The following is a 20,341-nucleotide window of genomic DNA, read 5'->3' on the forward strand; positions in this document are numbered from 1 at the left end:
ACTAATAATCCTCTGCTACAACAAACTTTTCTTCCAGACTGAAAGGGCCAAAAGACGAGATGAATATAGCCGAATTCGAAGAAATAAGAACCGCGGAGACCGGAGAAGGCGATATGATGGCTAGAAATCCCCAGGGCTTACCCCCTGGCAGCCTCGGCCTTGTTCAAGCGTAGTGGAAAGCATGCCAGTCACGAGCCCTAGCCGTAAAACACACACACCCCCTCTCTCCAGCTCTCTCTCTCTCTCTCTCTCTCTCTCCCCATGTCACAATAAGTGAAGACACCACTTGTTGTGAGCAGTTGGCGAGCGTACTATCTACTTAACCAAGTTGAGGGCACCGTATCTACGTTATAGGTAGTTCAAAGGCAAAGGTCTATCATTGGATGGAGATTTACGACAGCCAATGCTGAGGAAGCTGTCAAATGGGAAGCCACGGCAATCGTTCGATCTTTCCTTTATCTAGAGCATTAGGAGCAAAAGCTCGTGTGAAAGCCCCGGCTTCCACCACATCAGCCTCGTCTGTGTCTTCGGGCCCCACGATTCTTTCAGGTTACACGATTTGTTTCGATCTGCTGGCTCGCGAGGCTGAAGAAAAAGCAAAAATGACAGGCTCCTTCCCCTCCTTTTCTGACATCCCACCGCGCACAACCCATCGAGGCATTCGTGCCCCAACGAAATGTCATCAACATGGATCCAATCTCAGCTGTCAGTCTTGCTAGCACGATAATCACATTCATTGACTTTACTTCTAAGCTTGTCGCCGGAACCTACGAAGTTTACAAGTCAGCCAGCGGCACTACCGCCGATAATGCTGACATGGCAGTTGTGATGGGAGACCTGAGGCTGGTGACTGAGCAACTAGAGTCTGGTCTTGTTGGGAAGACGGGGCATGAGAAAGCCGTCAAGGAGCTCGCAATCAAATGCCAGAAGCTGTCTAGCAACTTGATGGATATCCTCAAGACGCTTAAGGTTTCTGACAAAAATTCAAAATGGAAGAGTCTCAAGGTGAAGTTGGCTACGATGAGGAAAAGCGATGAGGTGAACAACATGAAGAGGCGCCTCGGCGAGTACCGGTCGCAGATCCTCTTGCGATTGACTCTGATGCTTGGGTATGCCATCAATGTTTTTGAGATTCTTGATCTTGATGCTAATACGAATGTGTGATCGGTAGTGATGAACAGTCCTCCATTAAAGCGAAGCTCGACGAGATCCATGCAGCAGGCAAACAACTCTCAAACGAAAGCGCGCGCAGACTGGATCGAATTCGGGAGGATATACTGGAAGCCGTGGAACTAGCGAACGCGAACAACGGGCAATCTCAAGGAATGGCACCACTTTCTTCGGGTTCCGGACATGGAGATGGATCAGCTATAAAATCTCTTCAAGCCGGAGACACGCAGTGTCAACCTCTTTTGCAGCACGTCACGTCGTACTTGGACAACCTCGTATCAGTGGCTGCTCGGATACCACGGGAGAACATAATTCTTGAGAATCTTATCTATCCGGCTCATTTTCAGAGACATGACACAATCCATGATGCCAGTCAAGGAACGTTTGAATGGTTCTTGGCCAAAGATGAGCGTGTGTCTCAGAAAGGTCCGCGGGCCAATTCGCAGGTCTACTTTCGGACAGGTTCCCAGGCAGGCTCTCAGGCAGGCTCTCAGGCAGGTTCCCAGGCAGGTTCCCAGGCAGGCTCTCAGACACGTTTCCTCGCCCAGCCGCAGGATGATCCGGAAATGAACTCAACGAGCGATGAAGATAATCACTATGGAGCCGGCGCAAACCTACGGAGGGATGTCCTGTTTGAGAGAGAACAAAAGAACAGGTGTGCTGCAACGGCTTCCTTCTTGGCATGGCTGGACACAGGGAACGGTGTATTTCATGTCACCGGGAAGGCTGGGTCAGGGAAATCAACATTAATGAAATTCCTTGCCAAGCATCCTGCTACATATCAACATCTAACCACCTGGGCCGGGTCAAAGAAGCTAGTTGTTGCAGAATTCTTCTTCTGGAAGGCAGGCGATAAGCTACAAAGGTCCCTCGAGGGGCTGCACAGGTCCCTGCTCTTTGATGTTCTCAGGCAGTGTCCAGATCTCATGCCGGTTATCTTTCCTATGCAGTGGAAAAACCTAACGGATTCCCATACCGGTACTAGCCGGGGCTTGGACGTCGTCATGTTCCGTCCGACGGCTCTGCAGATAGCATTCAACACTCTGGTTCGACAAAATGCATTTCCGGGATATCGATTTTGCTTCTTCATTGATGGACTCGACGAATTCGAGGGGGACAGTGTTGACCACAAAGGTCTCGCCCAAGCACTACTCAGGTGGGCGGATGAAGACAACATTAAAATCTGTGCCAGTTCCAGGCCATATATCGAATTCTCTACCGTGCTTTCTGACTCACCAGACCGTTGTATTCGTCTTCATGAACTAACAAGTCATGATATCTACCTCTATGGTCAACAGATGTTGCTACAGGAGGGGAACCTGCTGCAAATTGATGATGAGTACTTGGATCTGGTGATGGCCGTGGTTGAGAAATCCGAAGGGGTTTTTCTATGGGCCTGGCTAGTCGTTCGCGCCCTGTCATCACGAATCCTACGCGGTGATTCTCTTGACAGCCTCTACAACACTTTACATACTACTCCACGCGAGCTGAACACACTCTATAGCCAAGTCCTGGACTCCTTAGATTCTTACGATCAGAAGATTGCAGCTCAGCTACTTGTACTTGTGGCCAGCGACAGAAACACGGTACCTCTTACATGCGTTGCATTCTGGTGGCTTGACCAGCTCCTATCTCCAGGGTTTCCCGCTTTAGGTTCTATCAAACCATTCGATGAAGAAGGGCTTAGGAAGGTAGTAAGAACAATGCGACTTCGAGTTAAGAGTATTACAAAAGGCTTCTTAGAGCTGACTACTATTGAGTCGGCTGTCAGCCATTCGTTTGATGATGATGACCCTTTTCGAACACTTGGTGCCATATTTTGTCAGTTTTTTCACCGATCAGCAAGTGATTTCGTTCTGGAACACCCCAAACTCAAGGAGATTATTGACTTTGAAAGCGTGTCGAGCGTTGAGACGATGCATCGATTGCGGTTGGCGGAGATTATGACTTTCGATGTCAGGTACAGACGACAACTCTGGTCAAACTTTGAGACGTATAGAGGAGTTCTCCTTGATGACGAACTGCCAAGTTCTATAGTCGCCGGATATGAGTTCGCTTTTCAAGATACAAGAGAAGGTCTTGGTATTGCCCCCGATGTCGACGACGCCGTTTCTAATGTTCGGCCTCTACCTTTCACATCCTTTGTCCATTTTGCTGCGACCAAGAATCAGCGTCAATATATCGTGGAAAAGGCCAAGGAAGAGCCGCATCTACTCACAATACCATCACGCTTCAACCTGCTCGTAAGTGCCGCTGCCAACGGCCATTGTCGTCTGATGGAAGATCTACTTGATATGGGCGCTTCCCTCGAAAGTCTGGTATCGCCAAAAGGAAGCGCGTATCGCCTTACCTTGCCAGCCTGGCTGCTAATATTACACCGCATTGCGTATAGCCTAATTCACTTCGAATATAGGGATCAGGTATCATTTGAAGTACTCGAAACCCTGCTCCGGCACAAAGCAATTCCTCAGTGTTTCATTAAACTACATCCATGGTTTAAGCATGAAATATGTTTATCAAGGAATCAAGAGCTTGGATCTCTTGAAGCGCGGCCTTCGCTTCCTTCTAAGATTGTCATCAGTCTTTCCCAGTTGGTTGAAGAGCTGTCACCACCCAACGCGGCTGAGTTGCTTTCTCTGATGCACTGGCGAGTATCGGCATTCAAGTATTCCTGTCAGAATCTGCTAAACACAATGGCATCGAGAAAGGATTCTCAACCGGAGTTGGACCTTGCTGAGCTGTTGAGAAACACAAGAGATCGCTTGGTTCAAGTAGATATAAGCATTCTGTGTGGTGGCTGGTATTCAAGCAATGTATGGCCCGACAAATATTGAGATTATATCTGAGTCTGCAAATATGATTACTTGTTAGGAGCTGTCTTTTGATTCCTTTATGTTTCTATCAATTCTATTCTTGGACAGTTCTATTCGCATTCCGTTGTTCCTCAATTCCCTTTCGTCGCAGGTTGCTGGCATTCCCATGGCTTACTCTTGTTCTAGACTGTACCTAGGTCGAACTTGATGTAGCTCGTATCACCGATCAATGTGAGACAAGAAAATATGGAAACGACTTGATGATATTGTAGCCTTTGTGATCATATGGATCGATGAATCGGACATGCTTGACCCGACATGTCGGCGATAAAGGTGGGCCAACGCTGCCGGTTGCTGCTAAGCCTGGAAATGTACCTACTTTGTTCATAATGTTCATAATAACGTGGCGTTGTAAGGATTCTAAAGTTGTTGTACACTTAGGTACCGGTAGTCAGTCCACGACCGAGTCAGCGCTGGCAGGACGTTCGCGTGTTCTTACACCACTACTCACCTACTTATCCTGCCCATTTACCTTGCTTACCAGGTCGCGCGACTTTAAGGCAGGACTGGTCACCTACTAGATCAAGAAGGCAATGCTCTCAGCGCTTGTAGTTTCTTGCTAGTCATGAATTTATGGCCGTCGACCGCGTCCATTGCACCTTCCTTCCAGAGTACGGAGGTGAAAGGGAAGGAGCGGCTCCCGCGAAGGAAGGGACGATGAGCCATAGTCTAGATGACACCTTCCTCTCTGGTGATAATACGAAACAGGAAGAAACGATGTATGTGGATCCCTTTCGAGGGAAGGAACAACCTGTCCATTACGCCTTCCTCGTAGGAGCCAATAACTAAATAAGAAGGTGCGCGGTATAACCCCCCTTCACGGCGGAAGGATCGACCCAGTCCGTCTACCAGTCGCACCTTCCATGACAAGCGAGCAGATAAGGGCAAAGCCTCAGGACTTGAAGTCCACGACCGGTTCACACCATTCCTTGTGCTATATGATAGACTACCAAGGCGTGTGTAGGCATCTAGTAGCACTGGACGGTTGGAATTGGCTTTTGGATGCCGTCATATGCCGCAGCCCTCACTTGCACACCTCTCTGCAACAGGCGCCTACCTGGAATATGAGCCTCTCTTTGAGAGCTTTTGGTAGCCCTGTGTGCGTATATCCTCTGGTAATGGTCGGTGTAGTTTACAATATTCGGATTTTCAAGGGGCCGCAGGCCCTGATAAACGGACAATATCGGCCCACTACCGGTGTAAGCAGTTGGTATAACAGGCTTAGGTTGGGAGCCAGGTTGACACTCTTATACAAATAGAATAACACATGTCTAAACCCGTACATCCTTCCAAGGACGACTCGGGGATAAGCACAGATTCCCAGATTCTAGAATGCGATGGACATCTCTCACAATTCAAAGAAAAACTACTCATTCAAAACAGGTATCAATAACGAATGCCAAACAGGAAGCAACCACATCAAAGAAATCTATTAATCAACAAAAGAAACTCCTCACATTTCACTCGACCCCGATCTGGATCCGGACCCTGACCCTGACCCAGACCCAGACCCAGACCCCGACATGGCAGCCACATACTCCTCCCGGTCACTATCCAACGAATAACCCCCGGGATGCAACACCCTCCGATCCAACGAAGTCCACGCCATCTGCGACCAAACCCTCATCGACCTCGTATCCAGCGTCTCCCCCTCCACCTCCCCCACATCATCCGCCCCATTAGCCTCCTGCCACTGCGCCAGCCGTGTCGCCGCAAACATCCTTACCCACTCCGCCGCATCACACCCATCCGCCCCATCCACCATCACCACAAACGGCGCCATCTCCCACACCACAATCCGCGTCTTGTACATGTAATCCGCCGTCCACCCCATATACCACCGTCCCCTTTCCCCCTCTTGCAACGGGACACTCTCCATCTGCCGCGGGTCTTCCTCGGAGACCCGGAGCACGCCGTCGACGCAGAAGATCCGGCGCCGGATGGCGTCCATCCACTCCGTTGTACCGGCGGGGGACTGGTCGGGGATCTGCACGATGCATTCCCAGCGGGAGCGGTGCGGGTTGAAGCCGACGACGACATCGTAGCTGCGGCAGTTGGTTTGCAGTCTGCTGAGTTTGTATGTGATGTTTAGGGTGAAGTCGAGCATGAGCTGGCGCTCGGCGACGTTGACGTGCGGGAGTTTCATGGCGAGGCAGGTGCCGTTGGCGATGATCTCGTGTGGGTGCAGAGGGCGCGAGGGGTGTCGGGGGTAGAGGTTCCGCTGGGCGGCTTGGAAGGTTGCGAAGGACATTGTGCTGGTTGTGTTTTGGTATGTTGGTAGAAGGGTGGTTTGGTATTGGTTGCGGGGGCTTAGCTTTGGGTTGTGAAGAGGGTGTTTCTTCGGTGCTGAGTAGATCGCTTGTGTGATGGGATGGGGCGTTTATATAGACGTTGAATGGGTGAGATGAGAAAGAATGATCTCGAGATAAAGGCAGCAAGGTTGTCCATTGTGCGGCTTCGACTCATGTTTGATATCTTACATCGGGAGAGAAAGGAACTGTGGGCTGGGGTTTCATGTCTTGGTAGTCTTGTCAATACAGCGAACAATGAACAGTGGCATACTTACAAGACAGATTTGGCACAAGGAAACAAAGATTATGAACAATGGCCACTGTGGGAAATCATCAGAAATGACAAAGCCAATCGGAGTATCATGGAATCTGGTTTATGCAACCTGATGGGCTATACATCACCCTCGATGCGAGTCCTGATTTTCAATATTGACCCTAACGCTACCAGACGCTACGATGTCTATTTCTATGTATCTTAGTATCACGATCAGCACTGTTAATATGCCAGCATACGACTAGTCAGGGGTCCAGTCTTATTCTGTCGCTGTAATGTCAGGGTAGATATTCGAATGGCATCAAGAAACTTGGAAGTATCTTTGAATCTACCACGAGTGGGAGTGTCAAGGGCAATGAAGCTATACGCAAAAGGCTTAAATAAACTGTCGATGTTTGCAGTGCACGGTACTATACTTTCATGCTGCGACTGCAGTATGACGGAAGACATGCGAGTATGGACTAACTCCTTAAGTTTCTCCCTGACTCCCATTCCAGATACCTCCCAGCATCGAGGGCTATGCAATAGCAAACCGGAGGTGTCTCAAGCAGAACCAAATAATATCCCTTACGTTCTGCGAGATGTGATCAGTGCTTAGGGCGCTCAACGGCCGAGCCAGTAGATCAGTCATACAGTCGGATCAAAATCAGCCAGAGAAGGTATATAAGAAACACCGACTAGACCCACTGATTCAAGAGCGTATATAAGCCGATTATTAGCCGACAACAGTCCTCCCTGTTTGATGTTTGTGAAGTCAAGCTTACGTACAAGGCAGAAGAACTCACTAAGTACACTGATATCATTGAACTCACTATGAAGGTCATTAAAAGTCTCCCACAATATACATACCGGTGGATAACATCCGTGAGCCGAATACGTAATAGCATCTGTGAATGTGGGCAATCAGCCCCAGACAGGGTACTGGCATTGGTTAAAGCCGCTATTTCAGATTTCTCGAGAATTGCACTAATTCCTAGCACGAGGGCAGGGATCCAGCCAACCTTGTTTGGATGAGACCCTCACCCGAAGCAATAGATCAGCAGGATCGGCAAGCGAGTCGACCTGGGTCTGTGAGGATGGGTCGATGGGGACTTGGATCTGTGAATCTGGGACGATCCACGTCTGGACAAGCAGTCGCATTCCTGACTACAACCGGAAGAGACGAGTAAAGTAGGTGAGATAAAGCATGATTCATGACATTCCAAGATGGCAAATACTTTTTCAGAGCCCTGGCAAGCGTAGCAGGAAGGAACTGTGGCTCCAGTCCGTTATTTGAAGACTACAGACATGCTAGACCGATTAAGTCTAGGACAGAGTGTGAAGTTCTGTGTTTAGAATCTCCTTAATGTCTCGATTGGTATTATGAGCACATGGAACCTACTCAGGGGATTCCCCATTATCAGCGTCTTCCGAGGCATTGCAGGACCCCTTGTGGCGGGGGCGCAGAACAGTAAACTATATAAGATGGCTTGAATGCGCCTATTTACAAGACTTCGACTCAGTGTTGCAGCACCGCAAACAATCAGCTGCTGATACTACCAGTGCCCTTCTCCAAAGCCGCATTCCCCTGCCCCGGGGCAGCAGCGCGTCTCTTCCTAGCCCTGAGCAATGCGAAGCCCAACCCTCCTACAAGAACAACACCAAGCGTCACAAACGCCCCAATAACCCCAGCGACAGCATTTGACATGCCCCCTCCTCCTCCTGCTCCACTCCCCCCTTCAACTTCAGCTTCAGCACCCCCCAATTGCGCAACACAGAACCCCTGCTCACTCCCACAAACCTCACACCACTCCGCCACACTCCCAATAGCCCTCTCCTGCATCCTCTGCACAAACTCCCCCCACGAAACCGTCACCTCCTCCCCCGCAAACAGCGGAAACGCCTCCAGCGCCGCCCCGCCATCCGAGCCGTTCCGAAACAGAAACCTTACTTGCAGGTCGTCAATTTCAGTGGGGAATTCAGTCACGTTGTCCTGCGTAAGAATCTCAAACGCCATAGTTGACGCATAGTCGGGGAGACCGAAGAAATCCTCCGACGCGGTCGTTAGATTCAGTAGACCTGCAAACGCCATCATCGTGTCGTAGCTTCCGGCCAGCAGCGAGAACTTCGTCTTCTGTCCCTGGGATGTAACCGTCTCGTTGAGGTGTGAGAGGATAGCCTGCGAGAGGGTCCGCGCGCCGATCGCCAGCTCGGGACGCGAGGGGTCGAAATTGAGATCGAATTCGTGGCTGTCTGCGAGCGTGCGCAGCTGGAAGAGGTCTTCTGGGCTGACGGCGTCTGCGAGGGAGGCGTTGTGGATTGTGCCGCTGTTGATGAGGTCGAAGATATCGTAGGCGTTGGAGTAAGACATGTTGTCTTGCATGCTGGTGTAGTCGTAGACGTCCTGCAGGATCGGCCAGAATTGTTGGTAGAAGGGGCGGGTTGATTCGATGTGTTCTTGGTACGTGGCGCTGTCTGTGACGGTCTCGGCGAGGGTGGAGATCGCGGGACACTCGTCGTCGCCTTTGATCCAGATTGTGTCGGGGCTTGCTTTTTCTTCGCCGTGGAGGACGACGTACTGGTAGCCGTTGAGCGGGTTGGTGTAGCTGCTTCCGTTGGTTAGGTCTTGAGAGGCGATTTCCTCGTCTAGAACCTCGAGAGGTGGATAGAGGCCTTGCAGGAATGCGGTGGCTGTGTTGAGGAGGACGGGCTCGTCGGGGGCGGAGGCGAAGATCTGCGCGGGGACGTATTTGTCTGGTGAGATTCCGAGGATCTGCTTTGCTGAGTTGGGTGAGATGTATAGGTCGCGGTAGTCGGAGCCGACTTGGAAGTTCTGCTGCAGGCCAAGGTTTGTGAGCATGTAGCCCTTGTAGTGCTTTGAGCTGCCTGGTGTCGTTAGTGTGTGGCGGGGAAAGTAAGAGAGGGCGCTTACGATCTCCATGGCGAGTATACACTGTGACTCCGAGGATAGTTTCCGCAGAGACAGAGCCTATGAGGGCTCCAGAGAGGAGGGCAAGGGGGAGCTGTAGAAACATGGTGATGGTGGCAAAGCGGAATCTAGTGTTGGAGCTGGAGATGCGAAGCAAGACCTCTTTATACCCCCACCTTTGACATCTGCCCGCACTCCCGCGGACAGCATGCCATCTTATCTGCATCAGCCAAGAGCTCGCCAAGAGAGAAAGACCTTGATGCCCAGCCCGCGGAGACTGTTCTCCACGGAGATGATTTGTTAATCGGGTTCATATCGCTAGTCTGGCCTTGCAGAACAGTCCTTTGATAAGATGGTTGGGGGACAGCAAAGCCTCGGAGGATCTTATTTGAGAGCCAAATGCTTAGTCTAGATTCTCGGGCTGTTTCGTCTGAGTTGTGAGAGCATGACTCGCAGGTAAACCAGAGCCCTGACGCTCCGGCCCGCCCCGACACGACACAGTCCTCTCCGGACTGGGCCTCATCCTCGTGGATGAATTGAATTGAACCGGCCGCTGTATACATCCCGCGTATCCATCGTTGGATATAGATTTGATGACATGTTCGCGGTGGGGGCTACATACAATGGTCCCCCAACAATGCAGGCAGTGCACGCTGCCCATGAGATATGTCGTACTCGCTATCTCTCTGATCTCACCAGGTTTCTGAAAAGCCACAGTCGCTGATCTGAGTTCTCAGACAATATCCACAGAGTCCAGTTCTTTCCGCAGGTCAGGCGCACTGCCGAATAAGCCCTCCGTCCAACATCGTTCAATAATAGAACCAAGCCAAACACCCTCAGTGCTAGGGAGATCATCTCTCCGCGGCCAAGTCCCATTGCCATCGCCATCTGAAGAAAGACGTTTAAATATATCAAACTCGCATCTCTCCCCAGTCACCACCTCATACATCACAGCCCCCAACTGCCCGATATCCGTATAGATAGAATAGCTTTACCAGCCGTCTCCATACACGTGTCGAGAGGCAGCAGAATAGACCCTGTAAAATCACATATCTGAACATTCAGCTCGGCACCAAGAAGGAAATTCCTCGTTGCAACGTCGGCGACAATAACCCCGCGCTCATGAATGTGTGACAGGGCACGAGCCATGGAGCGAAACCAAGAGAGCTGGAGAGATCTTGACGGCTTATTTTCATTTCGACTCAAGAAGGAGCGCAGATCACCGTTTTCCATCAGGTGGAGTGTCGTGGATGTCGATGAACAGCCGAGGAAAGGGACGATGCCATCGAAATCTCCGAGGCGGTGGTAGATAGCTTGTTCATTCTGCAGGGACTCGATGTTGCCTTCTACTTCTTCGGCGCTGCTTGTGCTCCACCTGAGAGGTAGCTTAATGGCAAACATCCCTTGACAAACTACCAACCCTGTTCTTCCGATGCCGAGAACTTGATCCTGGGGGAAGGAACTGATATGTTTGACTCGACTGGAGGACGTCATTTGGAGAGAATGATTGTGAAGAAGGTTTGTTAGAAGGGTACTTATCACATAGCTGCGGGCTGCGGTTTAAAGTCTAGTCAGAAGGAGAGTCGGGAGAGGCACGTGAGGATGAGCAGCTAGATCCATCCATGCGGTATGCAAGCTGCTGTATTTGGTTAGCAGGACTCGAGCGGGAGAGGGGGCATTTTCTGTACAGTGAGCAGAGACGATGGGAAACAGACCAGACGCACAGCTTCATACTTTATCTTTGACCATGTCGAGACCTTAGCTTCCAAAGTCAGCGCTGGAGCAACACTTACTTGCTAGTAATATTGAAATCGCGTGAGGCGCACCTGGCCGAATAGGTTGATGGGTCTTTACTCACGGCATGATATTCCCAGATACTAACTACCGATGAAGTCTACGGCATAGGACTTGTTACCCACAGCGAATACGGCTTGTTTATATCTTGAGTTCAATTCAAAGGAACATCGCAGTGTACCGCAACATCAATCATACATGCATACAAATGCTACTCTTTATTACGCGGAGGATGATACAAATCCACGAAGTGAAGACCAAGTAAATGCATGCAAGATCCATTACCTAGATCTAGATCATACAGTACAATATAATGGAAGGTAAAAAATATACAAGAGCAAGCCCTGCGACAGCATGGTCGCTATTAAATCCCTATCCTATCCTATGCTCATTTCCCATCGTCAGACGTCAGACATGGCAATCCCCACACCACTCCCGAAGAGACGCTTAGATAGCGACAGCAACGGCAACAGCAGCAAGGGCACCGACGTAGGAGAAGCGCTCCTTGTTGGCAGCACCGGTGAAGTCAGGAGGAGAAGGACCATCAGTGGGGGTACCAGTCTCAGTGGGGGTGGGGAGGTCGGTGGGGGAGGGGAGAGTGCCGGTAGGGATGACCGGGGTGGAGGTGGAAGTCTCGGTCTCGGTCTCGGTCTCGGTGGCAGTGGGCTCGCCGGTGGTGGAGGTCTCGGTCTCAGTCTCGGTGGCAGTGGTGGTGGTGGTGGTCTCGTCGTCACCGCCGTCGCCGCCGTCCTCGACGTCAGCGTAGGCGTCAATGCCGCGCTGGATGGCGTTGGTGATGCCGGCGGAGAGCTCGGCGGCGATTTCCTCGAGGGCGGCGGGGACCTTGGAGGAGATAGCCTCGGCGAGGGCCGCGGCGGCGGCGTACTGCTGGTCAAGGGAGGTCTTGACGGCGCCGCCGGCGCCGGCCTCGACGACGAGGTCCTGCTTCTCGATCAGGCCGTCGATGACGACGTCGACCTGGTCGATCAGGTCCTGGACGGGGCCGGTGAGGGCCAGGGCGTCGGCGTTGGAGAGGTCAGGGCCGGAGTTGACCTGCTCGACAGCGCTGTTGATGGTCTCGACGAGGGTGTCGGAGGCGTCCTGGACGGGCTGGGGGTCGGAGCCGTCGAAGGCGTCGACGGCGGAGGAGAGCTCGCTGACTTGGCCGGAGATGGTCTCGATGATATCAGCGGGGGAGGACTGGCGCTTGGCCGGGGTGGCCATGGCGGCGGTGGCCAGAGCCAGGGTGAACAAGCCGGAGAACTTCATGGTGCCGGTGGGGTGGTGATTATTGAATTATTGTAGAGGGGTAGTATATATATATAAACAGTTTGATAAACGAGTGCCCGGGACCGAAGCTGTGTAACGAAAGAACCAGATCGAGTTGACTACTGAAGAAGAAAAGAGAGAGAGGGAGGGAGAGGTCGAAAGAGGGCTTATATATAAGGTGGGAAGCAGGCCAGCCCAGACAGGAAAAGAGCTCACATGCACACACGGGACCGAGGCGAGGCCGAATCAGGGGAAGGCAAAAGGCAGAGAATGATATTATTAGCAAGATTGGAACAGGAATTAGCGTTATTGCGATCAATGGGGAGATTCCAGCAGGATCCAGCAGGGCCCAAGACCAGGGATATTCAGGGAATGCAGCCGATGGCGGCATCACGACTGGTGATCGCCATCGATGCTTGTCAAAGCGAGATTATCCACAGGCAAGAATATTTCGGCGTTTCAGGAGGCCATTTCTTTGGCCACCGCGACCCAAGGGTCGAGGTGTTTCACGGGAGGAATACAGTTGCAGCGGAGGCGTACAAAGTGTTGAAAGTACTCGATGAGCAAAGAGAAAAACAAATAGAGCCTATCATTGGCACAAGGGTCGAGAAGCTCTCAGAGAGAAGTACAGCAATGTAACATAACCGGCCCGCCCCCGGATTCTCATTTGTTCTTGGCTGGGAGTGGTAAGCGACTGTAGTGTACTGTAGTGCACTGTAGTGCTCTGTAGTGTAACTGTTTGGGCGGATCCACTGCATGGTTCAGGGCCAGTCGTTTCCCTGCAAGTGAGACAAACCAAGATACCCCGCAGCTAACAAGAAATAGCGCTATCCGTTTCTTCGTCGACGGCGACCAGACCGGCCGCATTAGGGAAACCCCCCGGTTCCCCCATGTCTTGGTAATCTCCGTCAATCTGTCACCGGATTTATTTGTCCGTCTGCTGGAGCATTTTCTCGAGTCTTCTCGAGTCGGTGCTAACTGGAAGAATCTCGATACGGGGGAGAGGGATCCTGCGAAAAACTCCCGGCCATGTCGATCGCGTACCTGACAGGAAAAGGCTGATGGAGTGTTCGTCGGAGCAAATTCCCTGGGTCAGCCTGCGAAATTTTGGAGGCGAGCCCCGGATTTTCTGCCCAGTGCCCACCTTCACGAGTTCATTAATTCGATGGCGTGCGGGTATCCAATCATTCCGTGCTCTCAACTCTCCAGTGGCGACTTTGGAGGCGTTTCTTGGTCCATTGATTTGGTGGAAGTAACGGTGCCCTCGACAGCCCTTACTCCCTACTCCGTACTGTCCTGTGCAGCTCAAGCTCAACATCATACTCAGGGGAATTATCGCTCATCGCCACCACCTTATCGCTATCGCAGGAGATCACGATAGAGGCTGAATCAATATCAATGCACTGTTTCCTGCAATTCCGAAAAACCTCCAGTTGCACCAAACAAGGCCGTTGCCGAGGCTTCCGGCGCCTCCTATGTCACAGACACAGACAGCTCTTTGTCTTTGTGCATACTGCATAACAATTCAAACGTGCAATGCCTTGGAATCGTTCTGTCGCCTTCCCAGATCTACAGCAAGACAGTCTCTTGGCCGTCGTACACTTCACCAAGAATCATTGTCCAACGCTGCAAATGGCATCATCTTCCAGAATATCCTTGCAGGGCCTACGCGGCCTCGAGCTCATCACCAAAGCAGCCCTCGGGTTGGACAGAGCACTCTGCAATTGGCCCCGTCTCAGCCAGTCAAACCCCGTTTAGGCATGAGTCGCGAAATTGGCGGCAAGGGTAGCCCTGTGCGAGGGAGCTAAAAACACTTTAATATCCAGCTCGTCACATGGTCAGAGCACATGTTGGTAGAACCGGCAAGCGGCCAGCCTCCCCGAAATCCCCTCCTTGCGCAATAATTCCATCCTAGCAAGTGGCGTCTGACGCACTGACGCCAAGTGCACTTTGTTGTTCTCTCGAGTCTCGCTGACTCTACCTTTCGATGCCGTTGGTGTTGACTCAACTGCCATCCCGGTTTGCCCCTGCGCAAGCCTTTTACGCTCGCGCCTGCTCGCTCAGCTCACTTATGCACCTAAAAGACGATTCCCGCCATCTTATATTACCTCAACTGCGCTATTGAAACCGTCGCTGTAGCTACTGTCAGATGGCTGGGTCTAGAGCGGACGGGATCGCATCGTACCGTATTCCTTGCGTGATGCCGTGTCAGGCGTGATTTTACTGGGAACGCTCGACATGCGTATTTGTCCAACCTCTTCTCCATATTAATAACCTGACTGACTTCCACGCCCAACCCCATCGCAACCGTCATTCGAATCGCAGCCGCCTCCGCTCTGATACTCTCCTGCACGTCATTGTTTCTCGAGGCTGGCATTGCGATTTTGACTGCTAAAGGTTCTTCGAGACTCATCCCAGACTCGAGTGAGCCAGCGCACCGATTGATCTACTCGACCGGCTACTTCGCTGCCATCGCGACAGTGTCGCACTACGACGGCGTGCTGGGTGGGCTTTCATCGTCATCGCTTTGCCTTCATCCGATTGACGGTCTACCCAATATCCAGAGACCCCTCACACTGCGGAGCGGGGGGTTCTACCCCCCCCCCCCCAGCTCCAACGCTCTGTCAAGGGCGCTGTCTCGTCAGCCGAATAACCCTTGCTAAAGACACAGACTTCGAAACAACTGGGTCGTTCAACTTCATTCTCTCACCAGCCCAGGCGCGCATCCTCTCAGCCCAACTTGTCACTCTCTTGTTCTCTCCACGCTACTATCTGTATCTAATCATGGTCACCAGAAGTCGTCCTGCATTCGCTTCATCCCGAATGAGTGAACAACATCGCTTCAAGCTAATAGCGACAGCAGAGTCCTTCACCCCTCACGCTTCCCTGGACCGTCTTCACAGAATGCCACCACCGCACCCCTCCCTTGCACCGCGGAGTCAGATAAAACCCGAGACCAGAGTTGCAAACTGAAACACTTTCGAAACGCTCTACCACGCACCGAACTGAATACCGGCGCAGGCGATTTTACTTACCTTCAGGCTTCACTTTGGTTACGATGATTCAATCCATTCCCCAGCCTTGTAGACTCGACCCTGTAATACAATAGAGAAAACCCGCGCTTCCCGACCTTCCTGCCTACTCCCGAGGTCTCTGTCAGGCCCAGTGGACTACCCTGCCATCTCATCCTATATATGTATATCACCTGCCACTCACACTCTATACGCAGTTATGCAGTTTTATATGTAACATATCATCATTCCTCGATCTCAATACCACTACGCAAATCTGCACCAAAACCCAGCTCGTTACGCCGACGCGCAGTGAACAGCGCCCATTTTCATAGATCCCGATCCAGTAGGGAAGTGGTGAACCAGCATGGTCTTCACCAAGTCTGCAGAATGAGAAAACTTCAGGCGACTTTCAATAAATAGATAACCGCCCTCCTCCTGAGACAGGCAGAGAGGGGCCGGGGAAATGTAACCAGCCCTATCAAGGCAAGCATGTTACCTCCAATAAACCTATCTTGCTCCTACTTCCGCTGCTTAAGAAATAAAACAGTAGTAATGTGCAGGTCGGGGCAGCGAATGGCTCGTAAGATGGAGATGGAGATGGAGACAGGGGAGCATGCGGTGCCAATTCTCGTACTTAACAGGGTTAACTTCGAATTAGAGTCTGGATTCTGGATGCGAGTTGATGGATACGTCTAGTGCAGCTATTATAGATAGTGTGTCGCCGTGATGTTGGTTCTTGACTTAGATGATCGCGGGTGAGGGGGATATATATAATAGGAGAGAAACTCAACTAGCAGACTCCGCGCCCCATCTTTTGCTTGTTACTTGTAAGTCAATATTCTTATAACAGAATTGAATAGGTTCGACAATGAATTCGCTGAGATTTATAGACCTCTGTATGTAGAGTGTGTATGGGACTGATGTATGGGACTGACTGGTGTTGGCTGGCGATATGCCCTACCCAAAACGACAAGCGCTGTCCACATTGCCATTGAAAAGCTTCTTCACCAACTAAACTATGGATGGTTACCGCAGGATTACAGCTGTAATGAGCACGGCTGAGCTTATGCATGATTTGCATAAACAACAGGATGTCGGCACCCTGCAAAATGTCGCGCCGTCTGCTCTTCACATGCAAGAGAAATAAATAGCATACGAGGTAAGTAGAGCCAACGCGCATCACACGAGTCGCGTGTACAATGGGACTATTTTTCTCCTCTTCTTTCTCTTTTATCTCTATCTAAACACCTGTCCTGCGAAGAGATTGAATGAATCACTCTGCTCTGAGATATTAGCATCCTTGAACACCCTCGCGAACTTAGATACTTGGACTAGAATACCTGGTTGTTAATCCTTTTGATAGCTGTGGAAGAACTGCTATTTTACCATAATGCTATGGGTCAGTGCGATATCCCTCCCAGTGTCCCTCCGCATCTACCTCTTTGAACTTCTCCCTCTCGCCTCGCATTCGACACTCAAGACTTGCCATCCGATTCGCTCAATAGAACAGAACTGTTAGCAGCGAGGCCGTGAGCTGCGGGAACGGTCGAACACAGATTGCGGTCAATACCGGTCTGATGAGCATTTGGACCGAGATTTGAAGAGGGCGGCGAGGTTGCGAGCGTGCGCGTACCAAGCTGTCTTCGCTTGAGGGATTCGATATTTTAGATGCTGCGCGGAGGGTGAGGCGGCGGTAACTTGGTCAGACTTGGTCGTTGAAGGCAGACCGGGAGGTGTCCCAGCTGGTGGTGTTATAGATGCAGGTGACCACTTTTTATTGTCTCAGTAGGAAACTGCCCCTGAATACGACATATGCTGTGACAAAAGCACGGATTGTCCAGAGGAGGATTGGAAGTCGGGAATCAAGATGGCACTGCATATACTGGAGCTGACCACTTTCAGATTGAGATCATGTCGATAAGTTCCGGGCGAGCAGTCCGTGAAGAGGTTTTCGAGGGTGTCTCTGCATTCACACTGTGGACACTCGTATCCGGCTTGACGGGTCGTTTCTGCTCCTGCCTTTGACGAGAAAATAGCAACAGCTTCGAGTGTCCGGCCTTGGCATTATGCAGCACATGGAGAGTGCGCGCTCATTTCAATAGCCAGAAATATGAGTTATGACTGCGAGGTCAGCTTCGGGCTGGATGCTGACTGCAATTTGTCCTCGTATTTCGCGATGTACCTCTGGGGCGAAAGGGCATCGCAAGGTTGCAGTTCACGGTTTTTAAACGACACCACGGGCCAGCCACGATGGGAGGCGATGGCTCAGTGCTGGGGGCATTCGTGACAAATAGTCAACCCTGAAACCATTCATGCTATTTTCTCGATTCTATACAACCGAGTCCGTGCAGGCTATATGCAGTGCTGCGAACCAAGATGCGGGGCATCTCGACATCGTGTTAACCGGAGAAAATGCCGAAGGATCAACGCTCTGGACCGCGATATGACACTGCTAGTGGCTCCAGATCCTGCAATGGGACGTCTTATTGGATCCTCCAGCCGGCCGGCAGTCTTTATGGGGATGCCGCAGGGTCCGGCAATGCATCCTGATGATGTGTCTCAGCTTGCCAGCGGAATCCGTAAGCCGACAGTATTCTCATCAAATCTTCTTCCCCAGATCAGCCCAAAAGTAGAGAGGAGCACCATGTATTCACTCTCTGGAGGCTGTGGCTACTGTCTTTCCAATCATATTTATTGCGATCTAGTCTCTGGTAGCTCGCTCTGTCCGACATGTCGCAATTTTGATATCAAGTGTCCTCCTGTTCCTTCCACAGAGTAGGTCGAACCAGACTGGGGTCAAACATCGTCTAACGTTTGTTCTAGGAAGCACGACGTAATATCACCAGAAGCAATTCTACCCCAAGGGTTATACACAGACAGTCGATTTGATCTCTTCAATGACGCTCCGTCGCCCATCCACTGGATGGTCCCTCTCGACCATTACAAACATGTCGCCCACGACCTTCTTGGGTATCATGTATCAACCCTTCCCGACGTTGTCGCACCGACTCCGACCTCCACCCTACCCGCATTCATCCAGCAACTGCCTTGTATAGCAGACGACGATGTGCAGTTCCTCGCAGGAAAAGGCGTGTTCAATCCACCGCAAGAGAGACTGCAGAACGAGCTGCTGAAGACGTTCATCCTGCATGTGCATCCGTACCTACCAATCTTAGACCTTCCAGAGTTCCTGGGATCAATCGCAAACCACAACCACTCCCCTGTCAGCCTCTTGCTATACTACGCAGTGATGTTCTCGAGCATCGCTTTTGTTGACCCTGAGCATATTCACCGCGCCGGATATCCGTCTCGAAGAGCGGCTCGCCAGGAGTTCTTTCAAAAAGCACGAGTAAGTAGTCTACCTCGTTTTGATTCTTTAACTCACATGCCAGGTCTTATACGATTTCGACGTGGAACACAATCGAGCCGTTATTATACAATCTGTTCTCCTCATGACCTACTGGCATGAGACGCCAGAAGACCCGAAAGACTTCCGACACTGGCTTGAAATTGCCCTCTCGCAGGCAGCGATGATCGCATTTCCAGATGCCGACCGCTGGAGCAACGATACCACAACCTCCGGACTGTGGAAGCGCATCTGGTGGTGCATGTACACCCGAGATCGACTTGTGGCGTTGAATCTGCGGCGGCACACGGTCATTAGCGACGAGGAGTTCACCGTGCCGCTACCTACTCTCGCAGATTTTGACATCCAGCAGTATCCGGAAAGGGTTATCAGAATGCTGGGGGGATGTGCGATCTTGAGCCATCTAGAGCAGCAGGAGCAGCTGGCGCAAATGTTCATCGAGAAGTGCAAACTGTGTCGCGTGCTCAGTGACATCGTCGCCCCTGTATCAGACAACTCCATGCCTGCCACCACCTACCATAGCACCGCTCTTGTAAAATGGCACAGCGATCTCCCCAGTGATATTCATTACCAGGAACCTCCATCACAACCCCTCTCCGAAGGAGAACGCGCCCTCTTCGCCTACCGCGCCTGGCTCAAGATGCTCTACCTCACAGCTTCACGAGCGCAACATCGCCAAAACCCGCAAAGCTCCATGCCATCACCAAATTCCCCTGAAGCAAGCCTCCAATCACTAACAAACTCCATCGCCAGCATCGCCGAAGGTCTGCATCAACACGACCTCATCCACTGCCTTCCAACAACCACCGTCGGCCTCCTCATGCCCGTCCTGGCCACGCACTTTATGAACATCCGGTCGGAAACGCCTGATCTGTGGCAGAACGCATTCCAATCGTTATATCAGTGCTTGAAAGCCCTCGAGAAACTAGGCGAAGTGTACGCGCTCGCGGAATCCATGGCGACGTTCTTCCAGTCTGCTATCTGCGGGGATGAAATCAAGCTCAGCGCTAACGGGGGGATCGAGAAGGACTTTTTGGAGAGAGTGCTTACGCCGGGTGAGATGCAGGGGTTTGAGGATCTCGTGCGACAGGAGAGGTCTCTTGTTAAGTAATAGGAAGTACATAGTCAGCTGGAAACCAAAGCAAGGGGTTCTTCGCCGTAGACATTCCTGTACCGGTGCCTGTCGCGAAAGCAGTGACACATTCACCCATCAAATAAATTCTCCTCTACCCCGGTCAAAACTCTGATCGCCCTGTTCTCTCTAACTCTAACAGGAGAACAGTAACTTGTTGCGAAGAATGATAGGCTGGGGATTGTGCAACCCCCACTTGGAAGCTATCACGACATTTATCGCAAATCAGTGCAATCGCCGAGGGTCCTT

General features: G+C 51.4%; 6 protein-coding genes across 6 annotated transcripts; 2 read left to right on the top strand and 4 right to left on the bottom strand.

Annotated features, from left to right (window-relative positions):
- Positions 1–687: 687 nt before the first annotated feature.
- On the top strand, positions 688–3,583 carry BJY04DRAFT_221713 (uncharacterized protein; the record flags this gene model as incomplete). The annotated part of the gene is made up of 3 exons (XM_073717207.1): positions 688–1,122; positions 1,182–3,488; positions 3,563–3,583. The coding sequence occupies 3 exons, from the start codon at positions 688–690 to the stop codon at positions 3,581–3,583; spliced, it is 2,763 nt and encodes a 920-aa protein (XP_073567554.1).
- Positions 3,584–5,496: 1,913 nt separating this feature from the next.
- On the bottom strand, positions 5,497–6,294 carry BJY04DRAFT_221714 (uncharacterized protein; the record flags this gene model as incomplete). The annotated part of the gene is made up of 1 exon (XM_073717208.1): positions 5,497–6,294. One exon carries the CDS (start codon positions 6,292–6,294, stop codon positions 5,497–5,499), a length of 798 nt encoding a protein of 265 aa, XP_073567555.1.
- Positions 6,295–8,130: 1,836 nt separating this feature from the next.
- Positions 8,131–9,622, bottom strand: BJY04DRAFT_221715 (histidine phosphatase superfamily; the record flags this gene model as incomplete). Its single annotated transcript, XM_073717209.1, has 2 exons — positions 8,131–9,473; positions 9,520–9,622. 2 exons carry the CDS (start codon positions 9,620–9,622, stop codon positions 8,131–8,133), a joined length of 1,446 nt encoding a protein of 481 aa, XP_073567556.1.
- Positions 9,623–10,320: 698 nt separating this feature from the next.
- BJY04DRAFT_122358 (kinase-like domain-containing protein) lies at positions 10,321–11,375 on the bottom strand. The gene is made up of 2 exons (XM_073708360.1): positions 11,232–11,375; positions 10,321–11,155 (listed from the first exon to the last, which is right to left on the bottom strand). Exon 2 carries the CDS (start codon positions 11,008–11,010, stop codon positions 10,465–10,467), a length of 546 nt encoding a protein of 181 aa, XP_073567557.1. The 5' UTR covers positions 11,011–11,155; positions 11,232–11,375; the 3' UTR covers positions 10,321–10,464.
- Positions 11,376–11,757: 382 nt separating this feature from the next.
- BJY04DRAFT_221716 (cell wall mannoprotein 1 family protein) lies at positions 11,758–12,579 on the bottom strand (the record flags this gene model as incomplete). Its single annotated transcript, XM_073717210.1, has 1 exon — positions 11,758–12,579. The coding sequence occupies one exon, from the start codon at positions 12,577–12,579 to the stop codon at positions 11,758–11,760; it is 822 nt and encodes a 273-aa protein (XP_073567558.1).
- A 6,446-nt stretch (positions 12,580–19,025) lies between these two features.
- BJY04DRAFT_197160 (fungal specific transcription factor domain-containing protein) lies at positions 19,026–20,197 on the top strand. The gene has a single exon (XM_073712454.1). It carries the CDS (start codon positions 19,046–19,048, stop codon positions 20,069–20,071), a length of 1,026 nt encoding a protein of 341 aa, XP_073567559.1. The 5' UTR covers positions 19,026–19,045; the 3' UTR covers positions 20,072–20,197.
- The last annotated feature ends 144 nt before the right edge of the window (positions 20,198–20,341 follow it).

Source organism: Aspergillus karnatakaensis (genome assembly GCF_047715665.1).
Source record: "Aspergillus karnatakaensis strain CBS 102800 unplaced genomic scaffold BJY04scaffold_52, whole genome shotgun sequence".
NCBI lineage: Eukaryota > Fungi > Ascomycota > Eurotiomycetes > Eurotiales > Aspergillaceae > Aspergillus > Aspergillus karnatakaensis.